The sequence below is a fragment of the Vombatus ursinus genome, unplaced genomic scaffold (genome assembly GCF_900497805.2).
Source record: "Vombatus ursinus unplaced genomic scaffold, bare-nosed wombat genome assembly UNPS02009975.1, whole genome shotgun sequence".
Lineage (NCBI taxonomy): Eukaryota > Metazoa > Chordata > Mammalia > Diprotodontia > Vombatidae > Vombatus > Vombatus ursinus.
Window position 1 is genome coordinate 4,572,799 of NW_020949753.1, and position 25,760 is coordinate 4,598,558.

The following is a 25,760-nucleotide window of genomic DNA, read 5'->3' on the forward strand; positions in this document are numbered from 1 at the left end:
TGGAACCAAAGTTTCTAAGGTACCTATTTTGAGTTCACTCTTCCAAACAGTTTCTGTGTTACTGCCCAGTAGACTTTCCACCAGCAATGTCTTTCTGTTGTGACTCACTCTTACAAATTTCAGTTTCTGCATGTGATAGAGAAGATAGAAATATTGCCCCATGATAGACATTTTCCTTTGTCTGTGATTACGCAGTGCATTTCCCCTTCCCATGACCATTTTTATAACATTTCCCATGACATATCCTCTTTGTGTTCATTCCTTCCCACTTTTTTGGGTCTCAGTTTCCCCTTGGAACTCTGATTCCCCTTCTCCTGAGTGGTCTCTCAAAAGCACCAAATCCCGGTAATTATGCCTATTTAAGGCCCCCATCTCCACTTTATCTCTCTTCTCCCCTTCCCTCACAGCAACATTAATCACTGAGAACCCTTTCAAATGGACCAAGATTTCTCCCTTTGCCTCCTCACTTATTCTCCTCTAGCTAGGCCTCTTCCTCCTGAGAGAATACAGGAGGTATTTTTCCTTCGTTGCTAACTTTCAATTTGATTAGGGTACATTATATATTCTTCTCCTTCTTTTTGCACCCTCCCATCAATGCAATTTAGTACTATAAAACAAACAAACAAATAAACAAAACACACTGATTCATCTGTAGGCAAGGTGTTGTGAGGCTAAGTCCATGATATTTTAGGCCTGTTTCACCACCGTCACTTCTATTCAAGTTTCTCTTTTACCCTTGTATCCCTGTGTATTTTTAGAAAGAAACTTTTTAATGGTCTCTTTGTTGTTATATTGTTGTTAGTGTTGTTATTGTTGTTAACCCCAATGGCATCTTTTTGTCCTTAGTTTTTTTTTCCTGTTTGGGGGGATGATTTAATTTGCTACCTGTGCCTTCTTTGGCTGCTGCAATTGTTAAAGTTTTTTTTTGTTTTTGTTTTTTTTGTATTTCTGTTGACTGGAGTCTTTGCAAAGCAAATAATTTATATAGGTCTTTTTTTCCTTTGTAGGAATGTTTCAAATACCTCTTATTCATTCATTCATCTGCAAATATGTATAGTCACACAAAACAAATTTCTGCTTTAGCCATATTCTCCCCTCCCCCCCAAAAAAAAGCAAGAAAAAAGAAAGAGGGAAACATAGGCTTCAATCTGGAATCTGACTCCATCATTTCTGTATTTGGAAGTGGATAACATGTTTCATCATGAGTCCTGTGGAATTGTACTGGGTCATCGTATTGATCAGACTTACCAAGTCTTTTAATGTTAATTCTCTTTAAAATATTGCTGTTAATTTCTGTTAACTGCACTTTGCATCAGTTCATACAGTTCTGGTCATGTTTTTTTTTTTATACTATTCACGTCATCATTTCTTACAACACAATAGTATTATATCACATTAATATACCACCACTTGTTTGGCTATTCTCTAATTGATGGGCATCTCTTCAGTTTCCAATTTTTTTTTGCCACCAAAAAAGAGTTAAATATTTTTGTACGGATGCGTCTTTTTCCTCTTTCTTTGATCCCTTTGGGGCATAGACCTAGTATCTGTATTTCTGGGTCAAAGGGTATGCACAATTTAATAGCCTTTTGGGCTTAGTTCCAAATTACTTTCCAGAATGTAGGGCTAGTTCACTGATCCACCAATAGTGCAATAGCATGTTTTCCCACATCCCCTGCAGCATTCGTAATTTTCCTTTTTCATGAACTATTCTAATCTAATGGGTGTTGTTTTAATATACATGTCTCTATTTATTAGTGATTTAGAGCATTTTTATATGACTATTAATAGCTTTTATTTCTTCCTCTGAAAATTGCCTGTTCATATCCTTTGATGATTTATCAAGTGGGGAATGCTTCTTATTCTTGTAAATTTGACTCTGTTCCCTGTATATTTTTAGAAATGGGACCTTTATCAGAGAAATGTTCTACAAAGATTTTTTTTCAGTTTCCTGCTTTTCTTCTAATTTTAGTTGCATTAGTTTTTTTAGTGAAAAAGCTTTTAAACTTTATATAATCTTATATAAACTTTACACAATCTTATATAAACTTTATATAATCAAAGTTATCCATTCTACCTTCTGTGAATATCTCTATCACTTATTTCATTATGAATTCTTCATAAATATATATGATAAATAAATATATTTCATTATAAATTCTTCTTAAATCTGACAGGTAGTTTTTTCCCTACTCCAGTAATTTATTTATGAAACCATCTTCTATCTCCAGTCTTCTTTTTTACTTAATGTTCATCTTTTTTCATTAATAAATAGGCCCAGGTTTGCAAGAGATTGCATCCTGAGCTTCTTTGCACTTTGGAACACATTATTTCATTCCTTCCTTTTGTCCCTGATTAGTATAGAATGTTGTTGTTCAATTGTGTCTCACCCTTTGTGACCCTATTTTAGGGTTTTCTTGGCAAAGACTAGAATGGTTTGCCATTTTCTTCTCCAGTTTATTTTACACGTGAGGAAACTGAGGTAAACAGGGTTTAGTGACTTGCCCAGGGTCACACGGCTAGTAGGTTGTCTGAGGCCAGATTTGAATTCAAGAAGATGAATCTCCCTGACTTCAGGCCAGTGCTGTGTCCACTGCACCACCTAGGAGCCACAGTTAGTGTAGAATAGCCTTGAGTCATTCAAATTTCCTTACATTACATTTGAAAGACCTTTTCCTAGTCACTTGCAAAATTAATTGTTGCCATTGGAATTTTGAATTTAACCATTATGTATCTTGGAGTTTGTAGTGAAAAATAGCCTTTCTAGAGGTGCTTGGCAGATTCTTTGCATTGGTATTTTATTTGCCATTATCAGAAATTTTGGCCAATTTTCTTGTATTATCTTTCGCATCAAAGAGTTCAGGTTTTTTGACTTGCTGTGTTTTTCTTGGGGACCTATGAACCTTAAGTTGTTACCACCCAACCTGCTTTTGAGATTAAATGTATTTTGACTGATCATGTGTTCTTTTGACAGTATTCTTTTTTATTTTTTTAATTTTTAAAATTTTTATTCATTTTGTCCTCAAATACAAAAAGGCAAGGAAAAAAAAAACATTTCCATGTACATAGCACAACATGAAAAGAGGATTCAATATAAAACCATGAATTTCCATTTCACATAGTTTCCTTTTTTTTATTTTTTGGAAAAACTATGTAATAAGCACTATATATCATTTTCAAAGCTACTCTGCTTTTCTGTGGTTCCTTCTAGGTTTTCTTTTGTTCTCTGCTGTGCCTTTTTAATTTTTTCTTCCCTTTCTCCCCACCATGCCTTAAAGAAGGCTACCATTAGACACAAATGTATATGTATATGTATATTTATATATGTATATGTACACATATATGCATAGAACTATACTATGTATCTATTTTTCAGTTATTTCTCTGGAGATGGATAGCATCTTCCTTCATAGGTCCTTTGTAGTTGATTTGAGATTTTGTAATACTCAAAATAACTTAGTTGTTCAAAGTTGTTCTTAGAAGAATATTGCTGTTACTGTGTACAAGTTCTCTTAGAGGTTCTGCTCATTTCACTCTTTATCATTTTGTGGACAGTATTCTTTTTAGCAATGCTTGTAAGGAGCAAAGACTGAGGCTGATCTTAGGACAGACTTCAGTAGTAGCCTTCCTGTTGCATGAGTCCCTAAGGGGACCATTGCTACTTCATAGGAAACATTAGAGTATGACTAGAAGATGTAGAGAAAATTAAGGATTAAAAAGTGGAGGGAGCAGTGGGAAATCATGATAGTTTTTGTAGTAAGAGATAAGATAGGTCGACATATCAATTGCTCATTTTTCAACCTTCCTATGACTCAAAATCATGTTATTGGGTGAAATGCGGGGAGGGAGAAGAGGAGCAGATATACCTGTACTAGGTCAATAATTTACTGCTTTACCTCTAAAAACTGTCCTGTTAATAAAGCCAAGAGAAGTTATTCATTACATGATAATTGTTGACACTGAAAAAAAAAGGAAGTTAAGTTAGAGAAATGTTGTACACTGGGGAGAATTTTGAGCATCTTGATAAGTTCTCTTATCTTGGCCGACTTGATTTTTATTCTTACCTTATATTAAACAACTTGAGTACTTGGGAAAGTGGGGAATGAGTAGTTGCATACCACCAACTATGTGCCAAACATTATGCTAAGCACTTTACAAATATTATCTCTTGATCCTCACAACAACCCTAGGAACTGTTACTCTCCCCATTTTATAGTTGAGGAAACTGTAGCAAACAGAGATTAAGTGACTTGCTCAAGGTCAGACAGCTATTAGTGTCTGAGGTTGGATTTGAATTCAGGTCTTCCTGACTCCAGGCACAGTTTTCTATCCCCTATGCCACCTAGCTGCCCCAAATCTTTTAGCTGTTCTCTATCTCTAATATTTAAATTTATAAGGATTTTAAGATCATTTAGTAAAACTCGTCATCTTCCAGATGAGGAAACTGAGTCTCGGAAAGATTAAGTAACTTGACCAAAGGGACTGTTAGTAAGCAGCAGAGCAAAGATTCAAACATAGGACCTCTGGATCCAAAATCCAGTGTTCTTCCCATTACACCACACTACTCTAAAGTTTCCTCGTTTATAAAAGGATATCTGCTCTTCCTATTTTGCAAGGTAGTTTTGAGGCTCAAATGACATAATATTTGTGAAAGCATTTTTAAAGGTAAAAATTAATAAATAAAAATGAAAAATTACAAAAATAAAAGTTGCTACATGTTACAAGTAGAAGTTCTAATTATATAATACTTATATTACCTGCTGAAGAACTGTAGGATTTAATACAACCAGGACTTCATTGACCCATGGGCAGAACCAGGGACTTGTCTTCTGCTCTATCCTATGGATGGGCTTTCCCTACCTCTTCCCTCCCTCTGACCATTTTCCTCATCTTGTTCAGGGATTGAACATCAAATCAATATTACCATTGCTACTGTAAAAGGTACAGTAATCTTGACAATCTACTATATTGTGGCTCTACTCAAAATCCATGAGAGTCAGTTGTAGGCTGCCTAGATTGAAGCTACATTTCACTTTCTCTCTTACTCATCCAACTATGTCCCTACTACCAGTTTGGTTTCTTTATCCAATTCTTTTCTTCTATTTCTCACTCATGCATTATTAACAGACTACCCTTCATATTAACCTGGAACTTTTTTTGTATTTATTTTGTAACTAATTTTCTATGTACATATTGTTTTCCCCTAATAGAATGTTTGCTCCTTGAGAAGAGGGGATGTTTCATTTTTGTCTATGTTGGGCACATAGCAGGGCTCAGTAAATGTTTGTGGAATCAATCTTCATTAAGCACATGCAATACATGAAAGAAGTCTTTGCTCTCACTTTACCCGAGGATTTTTTCTAACATTTTATTTAAAATAAAATCACAACAAAATATACACTGATTAAAAAAACCCAAAATGTACAGTATCATAAAGGTAATAGTTCACTGATATATGCATAAAACAATTTCTTCTGCCTTTATATATTCTCTTCAAAACAGAAAAATAAGCACTAATATCCTTTTCAGCTAAGAAATGGAAATGAAAACTACAAACTTTCATTAACCGGTGGTTATCACTTAACTACAGCTAGAAATCAAACCCATTATGTTTCCAAATGCACATACAGATGTATTTACCCAGAAAGCTTAGAAATAAGTATTAGCTGTTCTCCTCTCTCTTCCCCCAGCCATACTGCAATACTTTTATTTTTCTGTCCTTTTCTAAAAGCACAGTTAAGGTTCCCCCCTTCCCCATTAATGGACTTCAGAAGATGCACTATCAGCTTCATGGGAAGAGTGAAGCTTCAGATGCTTAGCATTTTCAGCACTCTCAGGGTCATTGGCTAGGTGGACTTCTTGGCTTCGAAATTCTTGGCTGATTTTGTTGACTTGTAGTTTGCGAAATTCTTGGCTGTCTTTGTCAACTTCTGGACTGTGAAATTCTTGGCTGACTTTGTCATTTTCCTGACTACCATGTGAGTCACCTTGCTGCTGGCTGTCATAGCTATTCCGTTCAAGTCGATAGCTTTTCAATTGCTCATGACTCTGGGTTTCTACACTGTATTCATCTGGGTGGCTGGCTTCATTACTCTCCTTGCCATTGCTGTTCCAAGCAGAAACCTTAGCAAGGTTTTGTGAGAGAGGGAATACCTTGTGTGCCTTTTCAGACTCATAGCTTTCCACTTGGGATGTAAGATCCTCTTCTGTAACATCATGTACCTGTGTCAAAAACAACAAAGAAAGAAGATCTCAAGGAGTTATTTTCTTCAGTGAGCTTTTGTACCTCCTTTCCCATTTGGCCAATTCTACTTTTTAAGAGCTATTTTCTTCAGTGAATTTTTGTGCCTCAGAAAGATCTTAAAGTATACCTGTGTATGAATCTATCAATCAATAGTCTAATATGGGCTAAAAACAATCACCCAGGATAGAAAAACAAAAATAAAATAGTTCCTCCTCTTCTGACTCTCTGGACTTTCTCTACCATACCACATTAGCCTCCTAATGCTGGAAGTCCTGCTACTTCTCATATTGGTAATACACATGGCTCCTGCAGCCCCTTCCTCTGATTGGCTGCTTCCTTCCAGAACTTCCATTTTAAGGAAAGCTCCCAGGCCAGTCATGTTTTCATACCTCTCCAGGCTCCACTTCTGACTCTAGGGAACTCCTCTAGCGTGCCCCTACATGGGTAGCTTCCTCTCCCCGCTCTTTCTTCAGCCCCCCTTTACGTGTTACTTTTCCCTGTTATAATGCAAGCTCTTTGAGGGCAGGGACTGTCTTTCTTTCTTCTTGTATTTGTATTCCCAGCTCTTAGCACTATATCTTGGCACACAGTAAGTGCATAATAAATACTTGCCCTCAAAGACCTCACATGTCATCAGAGGAGACAACAGACCCACATGTAAGTATATACAAAAGAAATACAAAATTATGTGCAAGGGGAGGGATGTACTTGGGGAATCAGAAAAGCTTCATGTAGAAAGTGGCACTGAGCTTCAAGGGAAACTGAGGATTTCAAGAGATAGAATTCAAGAGGCAGTGAATTTCTGCCACTGGAGGCTGTATGAAGGAAACTGTATGATGACACAGAGATGGGTGAAGGACTGTTGTATGTGAAGGACAGCAATGAGGCCAGTTCGACTAGATCATTTAGAGTGTGAAGAGAAGCAGTGTAAACTATTTTTTTTAACTTTCTGCGTAGCTTAACTTGGAAGTTGATTAATTTTAGCCAAAATATACGTTAGCATAGCTATTCTATTTTTAGACTTTTTTGAACTTAAGCTTTCTTCTTCTTTTTGGGGGAGGGTATGATTGCCATGCTCTAGAGACTTTTTCACCCAAGAAAGTCTAGATGGAATAAGGGGTTTGAGACTGTGATTTTTAAGTAAAAAGTGCAGTGTTAGAGAAGGAAAAGTATAGAACATTATGTGGATTTTCCAAAAGCACTAAATAAAGCATTTTAAATAATAGTTTTTATATTGAATATTGCTTTCATTCATTTCTTATTTCTTAAAGGGGATGCTTTTTCATAACCATCTAGAATTTTTGTCAAGAGAATTTACCTGTTCTGATGATCGGTAGGGTGCCTTCACTTTTGATCTCAGTCCGTAGGCCACACTATCTCCTCTGCCATCATTAGCACCTCTCGTTGGTCCATCAGGTAGAAAACTTGATGTTGCTGGGGTATCAGTAGGAAAATCAGTGACCACCTCATCCGATTCATCAGAATCATCAGAATCAGTGCTTTTATGCCCCTCATCTCCATATTCATTGTCATCATCATCGATATCATCTGGGCTTTCGTCAGAGTTTCTTGGGAGTGTCTAAAATCAAGAGAGTTTTTTTTTAATTTCAATATCTACATAAATGTTAGCTGTTAAAACTCTGTCTGAAAATTCACAGCACAAAATATCATCTTCCCAAAATACCCCTCGTTTTGCAAATTTTGTAAATAAAGTATTTTGCCACACTACTACTTATTAGTTTGGATAACTGAAATTTAACTGAATACATGTGTAAATATATTCCCCGTTTCTAACCATCACCTTGATCAACCAGTTAATATCCATAACCAAGAAAAGGTATAGCTATGCATTTGTATTGACACTTCTGTTCTCATTCCAATGGCTTGTTTAGCTTCCTCATCAGGAACTCCTAGCACATCAAAATGATGGTTATTAAAAAAAAGTTAATATGTCATTGTGATCAATGACATAATTGTATCATTTGACTCAAACATTGCTTTGACATGCTAATAGCCCTAATGAAGGCAGCAGCTATTTTATAGACAATCAAATTGGAAATGAAAATACAATATAGACAAAAATATTAATTTGGTTATTGTTCAAAGGCATTAATTTGTCACTTGATGAACATGAGATCATGCTTATTCCTAGTACATCAAACAAAGTTTTTAAGCCTGATATTAACAAATCTTTCTTCTAGGACTAAATAGATAGAAGATATGTTAATTCCTTTGGAATTATGTGATTTGATTTTCCTGGTCAAGTTTGAAATGCACTTTTGAATTATGGCTGTCTGAACACTGAGCTTTATGATGTTCTTTGATGCCAACTCTGGCATAAATCCCTTGTAATAATACAAACAGCTCCAATTTATATAGTACTTTAAGATTTACCAAGTTCTTAACAAATAAGTCTGGGAGGAATTCTTCAGTGGATTATCACAAGTAGAGGATCTAGTCCAGTCTTATTAGGAGAAAGAAGTTTTACACATTTTTTTTTACACCTGTTGAATTCCCTGTGTTAGGAAAAGTCTCGAAGGTGAGAACTAACCTCTTGTAAGTCTTCTCTACTTTCTTCCGAGGACATTGAATTCTAAAAAGGAACAAGGACAAAATGAGTAGATTATCTCTTTCTGACTTTGGCATTCAAATGAAAATCTTTGTTCATCAACATGAGCATGATACATCTCGTATAACATAACACAGCAGGACATCCATATAATTTATCCACATACAATACGGTTTTTTAAAAAAAATTAGACCTGTGATTTCATTGATACGGAGGATTCCAAGTAAGGAAACTCCATCTACCAATAAAGACTGCTAAGTAGTCTGGACCTTATTGCATTGAGGAAGTATAAGCAGGAATAAAACCACTGGTTTAATATACTCAAACACTATGCACAGTGGTACCTTCCCTTCTGAGATTATTTTGTATCTGTTCTTTATTTATCTATCTACACACATGTATATGTTATATGTATCTTTATCTACACACATGTATATATCTTTATCTGTCTGCACATGTATATCTACCTATCTACACACGTATATCTATCTACACATACATTTATCTATCTACATATATCTATATCCATCTATCTATACACATATATCTTTATCTTTAACTATCTATCTATAATATAGTTCTTTACATGCATATTTTGTCCTCTGTTAAGATGTAAGTTCATTGAGGACAGGGACTATATTTGCTTTTTCTTTGTATCCCCTAAACTTAGTGCAGTGTTTGGCATAGAGAAAGTATGGCACATAAGTATCTGTAGATTGATTAGTTGGGATGATGAGTAGATACGTATGTTTATTTATATATTTATACACAGAAATAAACACTTGAATTATATGTTTAATCAAAAAAAGTTTTAAAATACCTGTGTGGCTAATAATGTTTGCTTCTGGGAAGGGTCAGCATTCAGCCATGTTGCCACAAAGTCTGGGTGTTTGCTGTAAAGCTATCAAAAAAATACATGTCTATCATTATTAAAAGAGAAGCATATGTACCTACAAGCGATGTTCTGTGAATTAGGGAGCTTTAGTAATATGAAATGCATAAGAATAAAGACATAATTATCTAAGAATCCTGTTACTTTCTATCTTTCCTTCAGGATATGTATTTTTTGGTAATAGCTGCCTCTTTGCTAAATATTCCAATTCACTGACTCTTCTGGCAAAGTTCAACTAAAGGCAGAGATAACCTTAAATAACTGTGTACTCTCCAGGTTACCAAATATGTCAGTGAAATTACATTTGCTCTGTGCCCAACATTTATATGGAAAATTACAATGATTATGTTAGGGATGGTGGTGGTGGTGACAACAGAATGAAAAGCTTTGAATTTGTTCATTCACATCCTGAATATCATTCCCAACACCCAGGTACTAGTTACTGCTTTGAATTTGTGTTGATCTCTGACCTCTTGTTCTGATCAAGGTGTCTCCTTGCCTTATTTTATGCTTTTTTGGAAATGATAACCTTCTCTGGCTAGAACAGAGGATTATCTTCTCTAAAAATGCTAATTTTCCTATTCATTATGATGACAAGACATTTTGCACTCACGAATCAATAAAGAAAAAGCAACATGTCAAAAATTCTGCTGATTCCTTCATTAAGCAAGAATTGCAGTGATCCCAGATAACTCAATTTTGGCCCCTGCTCTATCTGGAATTTTACTTTGTATTCTATAGGGTTAGTTCCCAGAGGCAATGCCTGTTTGCGTTGGACACAGTTTTATCTAGGAGATCAGGTGCAATTAAGGTTCTATCAGACCAATAGTAGAATGTATATGATTTGGTCTGATGCCTTCTTTATTTGGAAAATGTGATTTGAAATCAGCTGACAAGCACAACAGACATGACATAAATACGCTTTCCTTGGACAATGGACTCAGTAGCAAACATCTAAGGAGGTATTGTCTGTGCTTTTGTCCATACGTCTAATCTTACAGACTAACGTCAGAAATGCATTTTTATACTCTTCTTTCTATTAGGGAGGTCAAAGAACGGACTGAACTACTTATAAAACAACACCTCAGTTCACAAAAGGGCATGCTTAAACAGAAAGGATTCATGAATCATTGTGATCTGGAGAACTATTTGCTTTTAAAAAGGCCGAGTTTTAACTTCACAAAGGAAAAACAATGTATTCTTAAACAGATGGTAAACTCCTCAGCCAGGTTTTGACTGTAATATGGTAATGGATATGACTATATTTTATCCTTATTCTGTATCCAACAGTACTGATGCAGTGCTAGGCCCAAAGCAGATTTCGTAAAAGTAAATGCCCATGAATTCATAAGCCCAGATTAATAGGAAAAAGTCTATATTGCCATTTTGTGAGCAGGTATAATTGTAACAAATATTCTGCACAGTGGATTTTGTAAAAGTTGGCAAAAGTGAAGTTAACAAAAAGATTTTTAAAGGAGACTCACCGGCTTTTCTTCTGAGCTACCAGAATTGATCTGCTGCTTCACCTTTGAAGGAAGAAGGATGAAAAGAGATTACAGTATGAATTTATTTCTAGCACAGGCAGAATCTACATAATTCATTCAGAATTAGTAATGTAATTGAAGTGTGATATTTACTTACAGGCAACGCAGAGACCATGCCAAGTAAACAGAAGCAAATCACTGTGGTCCTCATGGTGGATTCTTCCTCAGTCTTTGCAATAGTACCTTAAAATACCAATTTAAACACAGTGATTCCATTTTCTGGAGGCTCTTTCCTTTCCATTAACATTTTTTTTTTTAAATTTGCTCTTTTGAGTTGAAATCTGAAAAGGAGTTCTAAAACCCTATGCCACTACTTTTCTCCATTCCTGACAGTCAAAAGGAACTTAAAAAACTGAGTCATCCAATACTGAAAAGCATCGGTACATTTTATAATTCTATAATAGTTCTAATTCTCTACTCTAGACTTATTCTTATTTGATATCACTAGATAATAATTTAAACAACATAAATGGGATCCAAATGCCAACTATATATATAGTACATATCTTTCTCCAGGTAGAAGAGAAGCCAGACAAAAAATTGAATTTGTTCTTATAATCTTTTCAGCTTGCAGTTTAAAAATAACATAATTAAATTAAAAAAACTATTCAGATTTTTTTAGCCTAGTTTTAAAATACGATGAGCTTTTGTAGGAGAAAAATAACCCATATATTTAGAATAGCTTCATCTAATCATCCAAGTGGAAATTTCAAGAATCAAAGTGGTAAAATAAACAAAGTAAAAATCTAATTACCTGAGCTGGAGTTTCAGCCAGAAGGTTGCAGTTAGCAAGAAGACTGTTCAGGTCCTCTTCAAGTCCAGATGCTCCTTCCTGTCCTCTTCAGACCGTTCACTTGTTCTGACCTCCTAGAATTTAAATGCTGTCCCAGATCCTCCCAGCCAATCACGGTGAGGTGGAGAAAAATGTCATGAGGTTTGTGCCACTGTTCAGCCCACCTTCTCCCACACTTTCCTTCTGGTTTTGTGGTTTTATAAAGCAAATACAAACTAGCCTATAGTTAAAACACTACTTACATACTCTGTTATTTCCTAGCAGTTTCCTCTGAGGGTTTAACACATCATTATATAGGAGACTCAAGGGTAGGTGTATGTAAAATAAACAATATAAAAGCAAAGAAGACTAGTTTCTGGAAATGTTTAGTTTACAACTTAGGTATTGGGACAACATAGTATTTCATGATAATAAGCCAGCAATGAATGATAAGTAAGATGAATGAATTTTTGTTTCTTTCAGAGTAAGTGAAAGCTTGAAATCAGAAAGTAGAAAGTGGGTTAAATTAGAGTCAGGAGATCTGGTTTCCAGTACTGGCTTTTCTACTTACTACCTGCATCACCTTGAGCAAGGCTCTTAACCTCCTCTGACCCACGTTTAAGTAGGAAAAAAGGCCCTGGGCTTGGAGTTCGAAGATTTGGGATTGAATCCTGATTCTGCTACTTAGTTACAGCAGTGAGTCACTAAACTTATCTCAGCCTCAGTTTCCTAATAAAATAGTAGTACTATCCATTAGCACATTCTACCTTACACAGTGGAGGCTTTGAACACAATATGAACACACATGAACACAAGCTCTTATTATGGACAATGTCTCAGAACAGTGAAATTGGACAGATGTATCAAGAGCTCACAACTTTGTCTATTCTGTATTGCTTAAGAGCCATTCTATACTCTAAGATAAACACTAACTTGACAATAATACATGCATATGTTTTATGCACACACATATATCCACACATGTATATGTGCACACAAACAATAATGCATGCACACATGCATGCACGCACGCGTACACATATGTACACATACACATACTACATATACATACTACATATACACACATGTGTGTATGTGTATATATGCATGTATATATGTATATGTATACTATATTCTTGAACCTAACAATTTTGAGGGAGATAGCACTTTTGTTGCATTGTTGAAACAATACGAATTGTCAAGGCTTACTTGGTAATATCACTGGGAAATCTTATTTCTTGTCATAAAAAATAGCCTACTCTGGATATTGCTAAAATAAAGATCTACATTTCTATAAGATTTTGCTTTGGGAGGAAATTGTGACATTATCTTTTGGCACTGTTCATCTCCAGAATGAGTCCCATATTTAAGGTTTGTACATCTTAAACAACAGGAATATTACATATACAAAAAAATTGAAACAGATTCTGAATCATGCTTAGGAATTAAATCGTAGATCAAAGGAACCTCTGATGTACCTAATCCAATCCACCCATATAACAGATGAGACTGTTAAGGCCCATGGGAGTTAAGTGACTTTCTCAGATCATACACATCTTAAGCTTACAAGGTGGGATTTGATTCCAAGTCCTCTGAGTCCAGAGGAGAAGGGAGGGAAGAAATAAGCATTTATAGAACACCTACTAAGTGCTGAGCTCTTTTACAAATACTATTTCATTTGATGCAGTCCTTTGAGCACTCACTGTGCCTCATGAGTTCCCATCCAGCCTTTTCTGCCCCTCATCTTTGTTCCACAATTTATATAGATGTTAATTTAATTAATTTGTGAGCCTTTATAAAAAAAAAACTCATGTATCTAAAGATTTGAAGGCTTTAAAAAATGCATATGTGAGAGAACAGGCTAGAGATACAATTTATATGGAGATAAGGAAGTTTCAGAATTTCGTTTCCAGCTACAGTATTTCATTGTCATTTGAGGTCACTTAGCTTCAGTCTTACTTTCCCAGTTGTGAAATTTACCTCACAGAATTGTTGAAAGGATTATGTGCCAAATGAGATAAAAGATGAATGGGCCTCTTTATTAGAATTTTCACAGGTCAGTTCCTTTTTGACTTGAAATCATGCCAAGCACTGTTTAAAATAGTCACAAAACCCCCAGCCTTCTAGATGTTCAGACTTTATTCCCAATGGTAATGGAAAAACCCACAGATTTTTTTTTTTAAGAACTAGGAAGAAAGAAAAAAAAAATTGGGTGCAATTCCAAATGAGTTAATTGTGTTAGGTTTGTTGTCCATAGTGACTTAAATATACATGTTCTAATAATATATGTTTTATAAATGCTTGTAAATTGTCAAGTGTTAAAATAAATTCGTGAAATATCTCTCTTACTGCTACCTTTTTAATTAGCTTATTTCTTAAAAGTATTACCTACATGGGCCTGACATGTTATGAATTCTATGGAGTAAATTAATATATTCTAAAAAGCATTGCATAGTTACAATTCTCATTGCAGTTTACTCTGTACCCTCTGCTATGATTTCATACAAAATTGTAGTAGGAATAAATTTGTGCAACATAGCTTTCCTAGACTGAACCATGTGACCCCACCTATGAGTTTCTTGGGCATATCTATAAAGTTCCACAAGATGGCAGTGTTTCAAAAAATGATCTTTCAAGCAGATAGCAATGATCTGTTTCTACTGAATTTCTTTTTAGAAAGGATACACATTCATGTGATTAAGGACAAGATCAAAATTAGTTAATGTATGCCACCTTCCCCTCGTGCTTACTGAAGAAAACTTTCCTCAACAAGAAAGCAGTAGGAAGGAATGAAAATGTCTAGACAAAAGTTTTTTCTCTTCTCCATGCAATGCCTTGAGTATCCATAAGTTGAGTCTGGTGGGCCCTGCCATCTTTCTTGATACCAAAAAATGATATTGGTTCTGAGATTCTACAGAGAATAAAACCTCATGAATTTATGGTTAAGGAATTTTGGGGGCTGCTTTGCAGTTGTGGAAATAGAGAGTGTGTTTTGGACACATAACCTTGAATTGGATTTTCCTGTCTACAGCATAAACATATTAAAGATAAGAACAGGGATTGGCTCTATGATTTTAATTGTTTTTCTAGTGAGGAAACCTCTGCAAGTCAGCACCTTCTCTGCAACTTTCGATAGGAGATACAACCACAGCAGGCCATTAATAGGCAATGCAAACAGCCATGGGCTGTCCTATACCCTATATGCATTTCTTATTACTGGAAACATGGTGGTCCCCAGGGCAATATAAAACTATAGATGACATTTGGAACCATGACCCCAACTGCTAAATTACTCACTTCCTTTTTCTGTACACCTTTACAGTCTCACTTAAGGAGGAGATAGCCATGAGGACAGCGTTGGTTAAACTAAATAACACCAATATGTGGAAATCAACATAACCTCTTGGCCATAGGAAGGGTAGACTTTTCCCTCAAATATTGTCTAGACAGAAGATGGTACAATGTGTTTTTTAATAGGCACCAAAACTCAGAACACACCCTTGTTTACATTGCGTATGTAAGTACACACATATATGCATGTACCTTGTACACATATGTGAATGATGCAATAGAGTGTAGAAGCAAGATATACTTATGTATATTAATCAATATACAAATAATGGAAAAGGATATACATATATACAGACACAAACTATTATAGTTAATCAGTAAGCATGGATTGAGTACCTACTATGTGCCAAGCCCTGTGCTAAGCACTGGGAATAAAGTCACAAAGGTGATAGAGTCTGTGCCCTCAAGAAGTTTATATTCTTCTGGAGGCATAAGGCACGTTTACATATAAGTAAACAAAGAGATATAGGCTCTCTATAGTCTCTATTTATATCATCTCTGTCTCTACCTTTATCTCTTTTTCTACCCACATTGATTGACAAAAGGACACTACCTAAAGAATAGAAAGAGCTCTATGATTGCAGCAATTTCTTAGTTTCGGTGTCCAGAAAGCCTTACCAGATAAGGATGGTCTGCTTTTTAAGAAATACAATTGTATTTATATCTTTTGCTTTTATATTGGCTAAATTTACCCCCCACACACACATCCTTTCTCCTCTGCCCTCCCAGAGAAGCAACCCATGTAACAAAAAATATTTTTTAGAGAAAAAAAGGAAGAGGAAAAAAATCAGCAAAACTGATCAACATATGGAAAAAGTCTTAAAATACGTGCAGTGTTCCACATTTAGGAGTCTCTCACTTCTGCAAAGGATTGGGGTAGGGTTATCTTTTCCTATGTCTTCTTTAGAGCCACACTTAGGTTGTTTTTTTTTTATAATTTTGAAACATTCACATTCTTTTTTAAAAATAATTTTTTATTGATATCTTTTCTTTTTTACATCACAAAAATGTTTCCCAGTATTTCTTGCTCTCTTCTCCCAGAAAGCCATCTCATATAACAAATAATACTTTTAAAAAAAAAAAAAAACAGAAAAAGCATAGGAGAAAACAAATTCATGAAACTGATCAATAAGTTGAAAAAGTCTGAAAATATATGCGATGTTATTTATATTTACATGCCTGTATGCACATGTATACATATATACACACATATGTATGTGTATATGTGTATGTACATACCGTGGGTGTATATATATGTTCAATCTATAGATGCCTCTAGACCTCCCACATCTGCAAACAAGTGGGGTTGAAGCGTCTTCCAGCAACTCTTCTTTGGGGTCATATTTGTTCCTTGTGTTTTGAAACATTACCTTTTGATGTTTTTGTGTTCGTTCTTTCCATTTACAGTGTTAAGATTGTGAACATTGTTCTTCTTGGTTTTATTTACTTCATTTTGCCTCAGATTGTGTCTTTCCTTGTGTCCTAAGTGCTACTGTAAATATTTTGGCATATATGGGGATTTTTTTCTTATCAATGACCTCCTTGGTAGATAAACACAGTAACCAAATCTTTAGGTCAAAGGGTATGGATATTTTAGTCACTTTATTTACATAATTTGAAATTCCTTTCCAAAATGTTTGTACTAAGTCACAGTTCCACCAACAATGTATAAGCCTGTCTTTCTAACATCCCTCAAACATTGAATTATTCCTATCTTTTCTTTTTCCATTTTCTGGGTGTGAGGTAAAACTTTAGGGTTGTTTTGATTTTTATTTCTTTTGTTACTATTATTCATGATTATAGAGTACAGAGTAAATTATTGGTATAAGGCTAATTTCTGTCAGACTACTTTTTGGTTTTCCTTTTTTTTTTTTTTAACAAGATAGAGAATTTTTTCCAAGTAATTTTTTTTGGTTTATTGAACACTGAGTTATTGTTTTTATTTGCTTCTGATTTTCCCTTATCTAGTGTGTTCCATGGATCTGTTTTGCCGTTCTTTGACCATTGCCAAATGATTTTGTTGATTGGTACTTTATAATATAGTTTAAAGCCTGTAAGTACTATTCACCTGTCATCACTACTTTTTTCATTATTTCTCCTAATATTCTAAATCTTTTGTTTTTTTGAATGAATTTTGTCATCATTTTATAGTTTTGTAAAGTATTCCTTTGTTAATTTGATTGGTATAGTATTACTACTGTAAATTAACTTTGGTAGCACATTATTTTTATTGTATTGGGTTGGCCCAGCCATGAGCACTGAATATTCTTCTAGCTGTTTTAATTATTCTTTAATCCTTTAAGAAACACTTTAAAATTGAATAATAGATTATTATTTTGTGCCTTTTGTGGTTATTTTGAATGGTAGTTCCCTTTCTCTTATGGCCTCTTGGGTTTTGTTGTCATTATGTAGAAATACTCTTGATTTTTATGGGATTATTTTGGAACTGGAACATTTGCTTAGCAATTAATTATCTCAATTACTTTCTTTGCTCATTTTAACAATAAATCACCATGCCATTGGCAAATAAGATTAGTGTTATCTCTTCTTTACATTTTTTTTTGCCTTTAATTTCTTTCTCTTGTCTTACTGCTATTGCTAGCATTTCTAGAACTATATCAAATAATAGTGGGGAGAGTGGGCATCCTTGCTTTACTCCCGGTTTTATTGAAAACTTCTGGACCAAGACATTTACTTTAACCTTCCCACTGCCAGCACTGTCCATATAACACCAACATAGGAGGAGAAAGATCCAGACCTTAGAACTGCTCATTCAATAGCTGCATTTGTCCCAGGATCTATGAGGCTCTCCTTAACTCTCATACCATCAATCTAGCCATATATTCTATCCACTACAACATATAGGCTAGTTTGATCCAAGATACGCTAGCCTCCTCCCCATCATTTAGGTCCCAAAATGATACAAAGGAAGTGCTATATTAGTCTCCATCCTAGTATACTATTCTTTGTAGCAGCTCCTATGTGGGAATTCCCATGGGAATTTCCTGCATGTGGCATCTGTGCCCTCTGCTGCCTCTTAGCCTTGAACCATCCTTTCTTTTGACTATATTAATACCAGTATTTTCCCACTAGGACTAAATTCCTACTCTCATGTCTTATCATGGATTCTGGGTGACCCCGAGAGCTAGAAAGCTCTACAAAGGACTCTAACTTTCAGCAGGTCTTACAAACTGGAAGATTTTGAATGTAAACCTTCAGCTAAAGCAATTAGAGAGGATCACCTGGAGGGACTGTGATTTGCATCTGTGTAAGGAATATCCGTATCGATAAAGTGATGGATCCTTTAAGAACATTGTTGTCATATACAGTATTAAAGTATCAAATCTTTAGCTCTAGGTATGTACTATTGATGTGAGCCCATCTCCCATTTCACTTGGGGGACAAGGTTATATGCTACAACTCTGAAATTGGAGTATTATATTAAAAAAAATAGTGTGATGGAAAGAAACAAGAAATCAAAACCCTCATTTGCACATGATAAAAATTTATTTTCAGAATAAAACTTTAAATGATCAGCAATCATGTTTTCCATAACTTCAGATTATTTCTGATACTTTTCCATAATTTTAATGAATTTTGGACATATATATATACATATACACACACACACACGTTTTTATGTATGTGTTTGTGTGTGTTCACAGAGCTCAAAACACTAGATGTGTGTGGACTGCGTCCTTCGTATTTTTGTATTTTTTTATAATGATATCACCGAGATACTATGTAGCTTGTGGCACGCTTGTCATGTAATTACGTATTTTATCTAGTTAAGGAGGAAAATAAATTAATAAATGCTTATGGACTTTTTTAGAGGTTGACCAGAGAGAACTAAAGGGCCAATTACAGACTATCTGAGCCAATGGGCTCATTTTATAAATGAGTACATGGATTCGAGGTTTTATGTTACTTTGACTCTGAACAGAGTCACCATAATGAGCTTGCCTTGGACTTCAGCAAGCTCTGTCCAGCTCTGGACATTAGCTTTCCTGGGCAGGGAATCAGGAACTCAGTCCAGAGTGGGGGAGGCAGAGCGGCTCTGCTCTTGGGAAATGAAAACTCACCAAGATCTATACTGCTAATATAATCTGCCGTTCACTACTAATACTAAGACAAGGGCGGGAGTGGGGATTCTCCTTCCCTCTCTCATGTTCTTCAGTCTGCATGTTGCTCTTTTTTGCCCTTCGTAGATAGGCTTAAGGTTCTTTAAACTGATGTCGCTTGTATAAAAATCTTAGGGGTAGGAATAGGGAAGGAGTTAGCAGAGAGGAAACTCTAGTGGGCTCGTTGTAAGTAAGAATCAATCTGAAACATTTCAATATCTTCTTCAATGTTTAGCACAGTAGGCACTAAAAACAAAACAAAACAAAGAAAAAATCTTTTGCTGAGTAAATGGACCAGGATGTGACAATCTTAAAAGGACAGCTCTAATCTAGAGCATTTTGCTGCCCTGATATTAAATCTATTCAATTTAAAAGGACATTAAAGCAGCATGACTTTTCTTTTTAAAAACTCTTTATTTATGTATTTTGTTTTAATATCATCTTTATTTCCAAAAATGTCTTTCTCATCCCTCTCCCTAGAGAGCCATGCCTTGTAACAAAGGTTGAAAAAGAGAGGGGAAGGGGAAAACCCAATTTAGTACAGTCCTAAGGATCCTTATCTCAATTCCCACTCTCATAGATGAGTCTCAGGCACTGGAGTAAGGCTATACTTCTTCCTCAGGTAGTACTTCTCAGGAGTTTGGGGTGATTTTCTAATGCCATTGGACAAGCCCCCACTAGTGCGTTGCCCCCTAAACATTATCTGTTGAGAATCATTTTAGTCAGGCAGCCTTAAGTAGAGTTTTAAAAGCTGTGATTACTAAGATGGTACAAAATATCCTGCCAAAAGTCTCTGATATGATCTTCCACAATCCTATAATGTCCAGGGGAAAGTGGACTCAAGCTTAGCATATATGGTAAAAAGGTAACTCATAGCTCCTGGTTTCTAGAAGTCCTTTTCTTTCATTTGTGAGGTGTTCTAGAAGTTTCCCTTAAGCATGTTGTAGTTTCTGTGCTGGGATACTTATGGAGTCATAGATCTTTTATTTCTTTGACTCCCAATGGAGACATTGCCATTCACTGATAGGGAGATGCTGCTAGGATTCTGATAGGAGGTTGAGAAAACCAATATCTTCCATATCTTGCCATAACATCAAGTCCCTTCAAAGATTGCAGGATTCTTCTCCAGCCAAAGGGGAAGGGAACCTTCGTTAAGACCAAAGCTGAGGTTTCTTCTTCTTCTTCAGGTGGTTCCTCCTCAAGGATTTACTGGAAAACTTTTTATTTCCTGGTTTGCCACTCTGGAACTCAGTGCTTTTTTATGGAAGCTAGAAGTTAATCAAACTTCTTGTCCGGTGTTATTTCAATTCATCCAATGGCTTTCAAAGACTTCTCACACTTAGTCTAAAGGCTATAGTTTAGACTGAGCATCTTATTATGTAAAATGAGATGGAGTGACTTGATTGGTTTACTCAGTCTACATCAGCAAAACTGAGTCAATAGTATGTCAATTGCATACGCAATGTTCCATGTCCATTGTCCCTTCATCTCTGCAATGAAGAAAGGAAGATACATTTTCTCTTTTTTCTTCAGGGCCAAGCTTGATCAACAGTGTTCAGTTTTCTTGTTATATCCTTTCCATTTACGTTGTTATAGTCATTGTGTATATGGTTTTCCTCTCTTGGATGCCCCACATTTTATTATGGGAAGTAATTGATAGACTAGCATCCATACTGAGTGGGACCCACATGTACTGAAGAGCAGTTCTGACCTATCCCTTAGCTGGTACTGTGAGTCATATGAACAAAGTGGAATCCACTAGAATGCAATAGGCTGGATTGCCTTTTTGAAACTCGTATTTTTAGTTTAATGACTTCAAGCTTCTTCCTAAAACAAAGGCCCATCTTCTTAACAATTTACTTTGAGTGTTGCTATGTGGACTTCTATTTAAAAAATAAAGCTCTCTGAAGAACTGAAAATAAACCTTACCCAAAGGGCAATGGAGAGGGGTGTGCATTCTGAGCATGAAAAAGATCCAATACATTAAAAAAAGGTTAATCACCCAAAGAAGCATTTTAAAGGTTATTATCAAAGATATGCATGATAGGAACAAAAAGATGGGCTGACCACATGGTGAGAATGTTTACTAAGGGATTGCCTGAATACTCTATTGGTATCCACATAGTATCAAAAGAAGTAGAAGAAGTGTTGGGTAGACCTCTTGTGGTAGATTGACCAGACGATATGGACAAGAGTTGCACAGGAAGAGCAGACATGGTTGGATTGATATCTGAATTGCTAGAGGTAGTTAATGGCATCAGAGATTTATCAAAATATTTTTGATTGCCCCAAAGCCTGGGGGATTTGGTGCTTGCCACATGTATATAACAGAGACAGGAATTTGTAGCAAAGTATTAAAGAAGAGGATGACCCCTCCGTGAAGCTCCACCTAAGGCATTTTGTTCCTGCTTTCCTCCTTCCCTTTCATTTGCATAGGATAACATAGAATCTTGGGAATTTATACTGCCAAGTCACATAGTTGTTTAAGTTAAAGGATTGAGTTTTGGCTCCAGAAATACGATCCAAAAACAGACTTTAGCTTGGACTGGTTTAGACCCGACTTTTGCTCCTGTGGTTGGTGTGGTGGCTCATAGCCTCAGCCATGACTTAGGAGCAATCTCTCTACCCTTATCAAGGAAAGGCTTCCTAGCCACTGACCTGCAGCAGAGGAGCTGGGGTGGCCAACAAGAGGTGAAGCCTGGAATTAGTAGCAGAGTGAAGCTTGGAGGCCACAACATCAGCATAGTACCCTCCAGGAGTAATCATGCAACAGTAGTACTACACCAGCAAAAGTGGCCTGAGGACATTAACCGAAGCCGTTACAGTCAGACAATATCAGAGCTGTGATTGGATCCACCATCCACCTTCTATGTACCCATATTTGTGCTGCTAAATGCAGTCTCCTTTTGGAAGCTGACATAGAACTGGTCTCCAGCCTCCTTCCCAGAAACCTGGCACATCACCCTAGTCAGCCAGCTTCCTTCCCCTGTCTCCTTCTGCATCTCTGAGTGCTGCGGCTGATGTCAGGAACCCCTGGGCTGTCAACACTCAGAGCAACAGCAGGTTTCAGGCTATTTATCAGTTAACTCAGCCTAGCTTCACCTCTGTTGTGACCCTTCCCTGACTGTCTTCTTGTAAGGTACTGCACCAAGTAGAAGAACTTACAGAAGTTTCTCTATGGCACATTTGATCATAGTTTCTTCTGGTGTCTTTTTAAAAGATGTTTGCTCTAGTGTATAGAGGAAAGCTGGGTTCCCGTATGATCTTTCATGTTTCTGTTTTAAGCAGAAATTCTCTCTCCTTAATTTCCAATCTTTCACATCCGCTGGATTCCCTACTACTTAAAAATATGTCTAAATCTTCTCCCCTGGCATCCCAAACCTGTGTAATGGAGGGTGGCACATCCCATGGGACTAACAGTTTAACTGACTCCATTCCAGAAGATAGAAGCTGAGTACCAGGGGAGAGGGACCCAGGGCAAGAGCAGGCTATACAATCCCTCTTCAAGCTCTGTTTCTTTCCTTCTCATTACTGAGCTGATAAGGTTGTACTCATGTGTATGGAGGAGCTCAGATTTAACACTTTGGCCTTTATTTAGCTCTCTTGCTTATTTCTGTGGCTGGCTTAAGACTATGTATGTATGTGCATGTATGTGCACATGTATGTATACATGTTTGCAATTGCTACTGAGTCACAACTCATTGTCAGTCCCTGCCCCAGGAACAGTCCCCTGATCTGAGCACTGAATGGACCTATCATGTTCATTGCAGACTATCTCTTATCTGTCGTCAAAATGCTTTCTACACAGAAGACCATCATGGATAGTGAGCAAAAACTTTTATCCAAATAGTCAGTCAGTCAACAAGCATTTTTGTTATGTTTACTATGTGATGGACACTGTGCTGTAAAACAGGAATTGGAAAAGATTTAGGGTAGAGTGAGATAAAATTTCCACTTAACTACACTATCTCATTGGAGAAGTCCATTCTTAGCAGAATGGTGTTACAGGTGCTGGAATCAAGGGGCCTGTTAGGGGATGACTTTGCCTCCATGTCTGTCACTCTGAGGGCCCCCATTAACCATTCCAAAAAGTTTCTGCTTTTCCTCCTTCTTGCCCTCTCAATCTCAATCTCTTCTCTGCTATTTCTCCTAAGTCTTTCCTTTTTATGTAAGCTATATGCAGCATTACAGTTCTGTCCACTTAGGACAGGGTGTCACATCTGAAAAAGCCTTCCTTTGATCCTGCTATAGTGGAAGTTTACCAGCCTGGGTTTTATGAGAGAGAGAAAATCTCACGCACCATGAGGTCTAAGAGGTGAGTAGTCAGACTGGAAGGAAAAGAAATTTATTAGTGCACTAAGGAAGACCACGTTGATTAAGAACAGTTTCAGCTTTATAAGGTACAGATTGGACTTCTGTAGTGTTTAGGCTAATTTAGAGTATATCACCAATCAGCAGCTTTCTGTTCCAGAGTGGAAATGGAGGGAAGTGTGATAACTTTGAAGTCACAGGGATTGCTAACAGCCAGGTTTGTTCCTTTGGGAAATGTATTTCTCTATGGTTAGTCTTATTATAATTCCCTGTTTTGGCAGGAAATACTTTTCGATCAGCTGCTCTGTTTAGCTTTGATGTCCAGGACCATCAGGATAAACTGATCATCTCAAATCCAATTACCATGCAGATTGACTCACTTTCTGATCTGTCGTTCAGTTGATTCCCTTGTGTCCTACTCTTCATGACCTCATTTGGGGTTTTCCTGGCAAAGATACTGGAGTGGTTTGTTATTTTCTTCTCTAGCTCATTTTACAGATGAGGAAACTGAGGCAAACAGGGTTAAGTGACTTGCCCAGCTTCACACAACTAGTAAGTGTCTGAGGCTGGATTTGAACTCAGGGAGATGAGTCTTCCTGACTCCAGGCCCAAAACTCTAACCACTGCACCACCTAGATGCCTCATAAAATGACTCCCTCTTCCTTCTGATTGGAGGGCTGGAAAGTAAAGTAATAAATTCTTCCTAAAGCCTCCCTTTTGGGCAGTTAGATGGCTCAGTGGATAAAGCACTGGACCTGTTGTCGTGGAGACCTGAGTTTAAATATGGCCTTAGACACTTACCTTAGACCTTGGGCAAGTCACTTAACCTTTTTGCCTTAATCCACTGGAGAAGGAAATGGCACCACTCCATTATCTTTGAAAAGAAAACTCCACGGTCCACCGGGTCACGAAGACTCAGCCGTGACCGAACAGCAACAACAACAAAGCCTCCCTTTATAGAGGGCTCAGAACTTTTTCAGTAACTCTCCATTTTCCATCAGCAGCTCTGCTTGTTCTCCACTCCACAGAACATCTGTGCTGGATACCTCCCACCCCTTTCAGCTCCTTTTTGTATACTGTCTTCTCCCATTAGATGGTCAGCTCCTTGAGAGCAGAATTGTCTACTTTCATGATGAATGGGGTCAGGAATAGTGGCAGAATTTATTTAATCATGACTGCAGAACTAAAGAGTGGAGAAATTGGAGGTGGAAAAGGTCAGGGGGAGGGGGGCTGCTCAATCAGCACCAAAGTTCCTGGTAAAGCTGCCAAGATAGCCAGGAAGTGAAATGAAATGAAGCACAAGTGGGCTGACCTGAAATAGTGTAGGATAATGGTACTCCAGAGAGGAAAAGGTTAAAAGCTCCAGGCTTAGTTCCTGGTCCTGTACCAGGCTGCTGACTGTGCTGTGGAGGAGATTTCTGGGGAGTAGAGATTGATCATTAAGATCACAATTAGAAAAGTGCACAGAGTATGGCCCAAGAGTGCTAAATATCTGCACTATGTTCTATTTGTGCCTGTATTTTTGGAATCCTGGATCTGTCATTTAATAGGCTAACTGCCCTTTCAGCTTTGAGCCATTTGCAAGTTTGAAAATGATGCCATCTATACTTTTATCCAAGTCAACTAAAATAAAATTAAACAAGCATGGATTCCTGGAGAACTCCATCAGAAGCCTCTTTTCATGTTGGCATTGAACCATTAGTGACTACTCTTTGGATCAGTCAACTATTCAGATGTTCCTCTGGAAGCATCAGAATCTGGCTCACATCTCTTCCAAAAAGAGCACTTAATTTTCCTGTGAGCACAAAGGCTTGATTATCATTAATTATAATAATAATATTATTATGAATGCTATATTATTAATATCATAATAATATTACTTATTGAATAAAGGACAGGATTTTTAAAACCTGACATAAAGTACAGAATGAGCTCATATTTGAGCCCCTACACAGT

General features: G+C 36.6%; 1 protein-coding gene across 1 annotated transcript; it reads right to left on the reverse strand.

Annotated features, from left to right (window-relative positions):
• Positions 1-5,380: 5,380 nt before the first annotated feature.
• SPP1 (secreted phosphoprotein 1) lies at positions 5,381-12,011 on the reverse strand. The gene is made up of 7 exons (XM_027853409.1): positions 12,004-12,011; positions 11,347-11,432; positions 11,190-11,231; positions 9,634-9,714; positions 8,796-8,837; positions 7,563-7,823; positions 5,381-6,222 (listed from the first exon to the last, which is right to left on the reverse strand). The coding sequence occupies exons 2-7, from the start codon at positions 11,398-11,400 to the stop codon at positions 5,758-5,760; spliced, it is 945 nt and encodes a 314-aa protein (XP_027709210.1). The 5' UTR covers positions 11,401-11,432; positions 12,004-12,011; the 3' UTR covers positions 5,381-5,757.
• Between the last annotated feature and the right edge of the window lie 13,749 nt (positions 12,012-25,760).